At 41.5% G+C, this 5,410-nt stretch overlaps 1 protein-coding gene across 8 annotated transcripts; it reads left to right on the top strand.

Annotated features, from left to right (window-relative positions):
• The first annotated feature begins 391 nt into the window (after positions 1 to 391).
• GPR85 (G protein-coupled receptor 85) lies at positions 392 to 5,120 on the top strand. 8 transcript variants are annotated; one of them, XR_013442828.1, is made up of 5 exons: positions 392 to 680; positions 1,214 to 1,804; positions 1,966 to 2,083; positions 3,192 to 3,281; positions 4,393 to 5,120. XR_013442828.1 is itself a non-coding variant. In XM_036066415.2 (4 exons), the coding sequence occupies exon 4, from the start codon at positions 3,362 to 3,364 to the stop codon at positions 4,472 to 4,474; it is 1,113 nt and encodes a 370-aa protein (XP_035922308.1). In that variant the 5' UTR covers positions 408 to 680; positions 1,500 to 1,804; positions 1,966 to 2,083; positions 3,192 to 3,361; the 3' UTR covers positions 4,475 to 5,120. The 8 variants fall into 8 exon arrangements, 7 of the variants coding, with proteins under 7 accessions (XP_035922308.1, XP_077915606.1, XP_035922310.1 ...); XM_036066415.2 differs by having other exon boundaries at positions 408 to 680; positions 1,500 to 1,804; positions 3,192 to 5,120; XM_078059480.1 differs by having other exon boundaries at positions 408 to 680; positions 1,219 to 1,804; positions 3,192 to 5,120.
• Positions 5,121 to 5,410: the final 290 nt, after the last annotated feature.

Below are 5,410 nucleotides of genomic sequence, written 5' to 3'. Positions count from 1 at the left end.
GCCCTCAAGTTACTTCTGGTATTGCTGTAGGATTGATTTTTCTAGGTTAAGGGAATGCAAAAGTTAGGTGTTTTATATGTATTCTTTTTTTTTTTTTTTTAACAAATCATTATCTATCTTTTAAATGGGTTTAAGACATCCCAAAACAAATCAGGAAAAAGGAACATCATTTCAGTATTACCAACATAGGGCTTTGTGTAATGACTGTGACACCATGACAGTGAAGTATTCATTTTTAAGCTTTAAACAGAGAAAGCTTTACCTCAGTGTGTCCAATAGAAATACAATATGTAAATTAACCCATATTATCTGTATGCTGATTGGCTTGAGTTCCCCCGAATGTCACAATCTCACCACCCAGCAATGAGGTATTTTACTGCTGTCTGGAGATCAAATTATTACTGTAGAGAAGATCTTTATTTTTTCTGTTTCATTAACAGATTATTATAAAGCAATAAGCATGCAGGAGGAGAAGCAGACGTTTTACATTGGGAATTAATGAAAGCATGTCTGCTCGTTTTTTGGAGGTGGGGAGTTGTTTAAAATCTTATACCATCCCCACAAACAAAACTCTTCGGAAATGGTAAAATAAGGAAATGCATGATTCCAGAGGCATCCCTAAGCACCCAGTTGTCAGGCTATGTGGTGTCTTGTGATATCATCGGACCTTTTGGATGGGTGTAAGTTTTATGAATTCGTTATATTCCTAGTATTTTTCTTCTGTAAAAACAGAGGGGGAGGGAAAGGAAACTCACACACAACCGCTTTGACATTACCAATGTACCGGTCAGCCGTACTGGCAAGAAGGAAAAAGAAAGGCTGTTGCTCTGTGGGGTGGAATGTGAGGAATAGTCATTTAAAATTTTTGTAAGCCTGATTCTATAGTCATATTCGTTAAGGTAAAATGGATTTAAATCATTTTGCAGTTGTCCTCTGAACTTAGCTTCTCCCTACTTAACACATATTTGCGTGCATTTGAGAATTGAAGATGACTAACAAAGACAAGGCTGCCCTAACCTGCTTTCCCTCCTTCCCCATTGACAAGATTTTTCGTGACTGCGCTCTTTAAAAAATACATATTTAAATTTTTTCTTTCTTCTTTCTTTCTTTCTTTCTTTCTTTCTTTCTTTCTTTCTTTCTTTCTTTCATCTTTCTTTCTTTCTTTTTTCTTTTTCTTTTCTTCCCCCCTCCCACCTAACCTGCAAATGCAAAGGTCAGCTGGGGAAATCATTAAAAAGGAAATCTAAAAGAAGCTTCCAATGCATTGGACCACCCTAAAAGAGAAAGGAAGGAAATGTTCGGGGAAGGCTAGGGTTCCGGGAAGCTGAAGAGGGGGCGAGCGCCCCCGACACCGTGGCTTCTCCTGGCGCTGCCCTAAGGGAAGAGGATGGGCCTGAGGTCCTGAAAAAGCCTTTCCGAGCCCCCACTTCAGATGTGGGGAGGGAAAAGTTCAGAAGCAGCCAGAAAGGGACAAAAACCTAATTTTGCCACCTCAACAGGACAGGATATTCAATAAGCCCTGCCAGCTCTGGAAACGGGTCGAGGCTCCTGTTGGCTCCACAGAGGCTGAAGCAGCCCTCGCCGCCGCCCTCGCCGCCGCCGCCGCGGCGGCGGCCCCTGCGTTACTGGGGGAGACGGTGCCGCTGCGACAGGGGAGGACGCGGCTGGAGCTCAAGGAGGCTCCAGCGCGCAGGCGCCGCCGAGCCCTGCCTGGATGCTCAGTCAAGGCACTAAGGCAAAAAAAAAAATCAGCAATTTATAGAAAGAAGAAGCTATAGTCTGTCGGGATATCCAACGCCAACAGGTAGGAGGATATACTCTCGGTTAAGTTTGGGGGGAGGGGGGCGCACAGTGTTGATGAAACTGCAGGTTCACCGGCACCGAGCCCTCCCTGAGGTTTTTTGTTTTTTGTTTTTTTGACAATAAACTGCATAATGGAAGTACATTCAGACAATGCATCTTCAGTAGGGCTTATTGAGAGCTCCATTTCTGGAAAGCGTTGCAAGACTGAGGAATATCAGACTGCGAATCACCGGGAACAGTTCCCTTGCAGCACAGAAGCAATCTCTCTCCCCATCTTCGCGTATGTAATGCATGTCTCTCTCCCCCTCCCCCTCCTCCACCCCACATTATAAATCCAGGGGTGGCGGATTTCAGGTTTCGTAATGTTGCATGATGTGATCGGTATTTACCCGGGGATGTACCGGTGGGGAAATTAAAATCATCGAACGCAGTTTTGCCTGGGCTTCCATCAGCATATTCCGGGCTAGCGAGAAGTGGCAAAGGAAACATGCTTCGTGGGAATAACAGAAGAAGCCGATTTTCCTGGTGTGGCTCTCAGGCACCCAGGACACAATGTGCATTTTGTTTTAAAATGAAGCCACTTGCGATTTGCAGCAAAGATTATCAGTGTAAATAGGAAAGGCTTAATTGCCCAAGAAACACAGGTTCATGTTAAATTCATTTGAATCCAGGCAGCCAAGGTTTACAAATGGAAGTGCATTATTCCTCTGGGTGTGTTTCCCTGGCCAATATTTACATTAACCGTTTTTAATAATCATGTGGGTTTAAAGGAGAAAAGATTTACCAAAAATGGGGGGTAGGGTGGGGAGGGAAAGACAAAAGATTAAATCACATCGAATCCTGGATAAGTTCCTATTAATTTCAAAGTCTAATGTTCAAACTGTGCTTTAAGATGAATCAACAAATACTCTTCTTATAATATGCAGCATGAATAGTGGCACTTGAGTTAAAAGACATATTTTGCAAGGGCTCTTTGGATCCATATCTGCAGGAAAGCTGCCTGTAAAACACTGACAGATACTAACAGAACTCAAATAAATGTAGGGAGTCTCGTCTCTGTCTCCTATCAGCAATTTTGTAGATTCCATTGTAACATTAGTGATTAACTCCTGGACTGGCATATTTTATGATTGTGGAACATTTCATTCCTTCTGTCCTAAAGGTACCCAATCAAATTTATGTTCTCCAAAATAGGGACATCTTAAAATTCATCTAGTTCAGAAAACTAAACAAGCCATTTTTCTGAAATCTCAAACAAATACTAAAGCAAATAATATTATTCAAAATTAAAACTTTATTTGCTTCCCCATAAATGAACAGCTTTATGTTAGCACTGCCTGACATCATTACTTGTTAACTTAAGAACTGATAGCTCATTTTTTTTCCAGATATTCTGATGGCAAATCAAATGGAAGAAAAGAGGAAGCATGACTGCAGATCGCATCAGTTCTCTTTGTGGATTACATTTTCAGTAAAATGTATGGATCTATCTTTTCCTTCTTCTTATATCTAGATCATGAGACTTGACTGAGGCTGTATCTTTATCCTCCATCCATCTATGGCGAACTATAGCCATGCAGCTGACAACATTTTGCAAAATCTCTCTCCTCTAACAGCCTTTCTGAAACTGACTTCCTTGGGTTTCATAATAGGAGTCAGTGTGGTGGGCAACCTTCTGATCTCCATTTTGCTAGTGAAAGATAAGACCTTGCATAGAGCACCTTACTACTTCCTGTTGGATCTTTGCTGTTCAGATATCCTCAGATCTGCAATTTGTTTCCCATTTGTATTCAACTCTGTCAAAAATGGCTCCACCTGGACTTATGGGACTCTGACTTGCAAAGTGATTGCCTTTCTGGGGGTTTTGTCCTGTTTCCACACTGCTTTCATGCTCTTCTGCATCAGCGTCACCAGATACTTAGCTATCGCCCATCACCGCTTCTATACAAAGAGGCTGACCTTTTGGACGTGTCTGGCTGTGATCTGCATGGTGTGGACTCTGTCTGTGGCCATGGCATTCCCCCCAGTTTTAGATGTGGGCACTTACTCATTCATTAGAGAGGAAGATCAATGTACCTTCCAACACCGCTCCTTCAGGGCTAATGATTCCTTAGGATTTATGCTGCTCCTTGCTCTCATCCTCCTAGCCACACAGCTTGTCTACCTCAAGCTGATTTTTTTTGTCCACGACCGAAGGAAAATGAAGCCAGTCCAGTTTGTAGCAGCAGTCAGCCAGAACTGGACTTTTCATGGCCCTGGCGCCAGTGGCCAGGCAGCTGCCAATTGGCTAGCAGGATTTGGAAGGGGTCCCACACCACCCACCTTGCTGGGCATCCGGCAAAATGCAAACACCACGGGCAGAAGAAGGCTCTTGGTCCTAGATGAGTTCAAAATGGAGAAAAGAATCAGCAGAATGTTCTATATAATGACTTTTCTCTTCCTAACCTTGTGGGGCCCATACCTGGTGGCCTGTTATTGGAGAGTTTTTGCAAGAGGGCCTGTAGTACCAGGGGGATTTCTAACAGCCGCTGTCTGGATGAGTTTTGCCCAAGCAGGAATCAATCCTTTTGTCTGCATTTTCTCCAACAGGGAGCTGAGGCGCTGTTTCAGCACAACCCTCCTTTACTGCAGAAAATCCAGGTTACCAAGGGAACCTTACTGTGTTATATGAAGGAGCATCTGGAAATCTTTAGCCTTGTGAAACACTAACCTTCTCTGCTAAGCAATCGTGGCCTGTAGCCATATCTTGAGAAGAAAATCAAGAATGGGATCAGCGGTTATAAGGATTTGGGCAACATTCTGCAGTCTTTGCAATAGTTCACCTATAATCCTATTTTAAATCTCAGAGTGATCCTGCTGACTGCCGGCGAAGGTTTGTAATTAAGAAAGGACTGAACCACTGCCCTAAGTTTCTTTATGTGGTTGAAAACTAGATAATGAAAGTAGCAGGTGCTAAGTATCAGTGCTAAATGCTGTGTATATCACTACTTATGAAAAAAAAAACATCAAAAAAACAATTAGCATTGGACATCTTAATAAATTAAGTTGACATGAGGTAAATGTGTTGATAAAAACTAATTTTAGAAGTTTGAAGACTTTAAAACATTTCATACTATTATTGTTTTGCAAAGACTAAAATATTTGGGGACTTAAAGTACTGTAATCCACTAAAGATGTGCCATGAATTATTGGATTATCACACTTTTAAAAATTCGCCTTGTAAGTTTGGGGAGCATTCCAAAGCAGTATATTGGTTCCAATTAGAGTTTACTCTTTTTTTTTTTTTTTTGTATTAATACATTACTATTTCTAAATACCACTTTCCTTACCTACTAGTGAAATTGCTAGCATCGATCTGTATTATGTGGTTTTTGTTGATTTGGTATAAAGTTTTTCCAATTCATTTATATTTTACAAATGCTAGATATTGGTCTGGGAGGCAACATTAATGGTACCAACTGATCACAACTGAGCAGTTCTAATAATGCAGAATAAACACATGTTGCCTTAAAGGGTTATCTAGTATCTTTCATCTTATTTAGCATTGGAGCAAATAGGGGCAATCGAATTAGTAACTGGTCATGGTCATGCATCTGGAAGTGCATGG

This window comes from Halichoerus grypus, chromosome 12 (assembly GCF_964656455.1).
Source record: "Halichoerus grypus chromosome 12, mHalGry1.hap1.1, whole genome shotgun sequence".
Taxonomy (NCBI): Eukaryota; Metazoa; Chordata; class Mammalia; order Carnivora; family Phocidae; genus Halichoerus; species Halichoerus grypus.
Note: the sequence above shows the minus strand (reverse complement) of the source record. Positions and strands in the feature narration are given on the sequence as shown.

What these genes read in the sequence shown, in the direction of transcription:
- GPR85 (XM_036066415.2), top strand. Translation starts at nt 3,362, where the DNA reads ATGGCGAACTATAGCCATGCAGCTGACAACATTTTGCAAAATCTCTCT.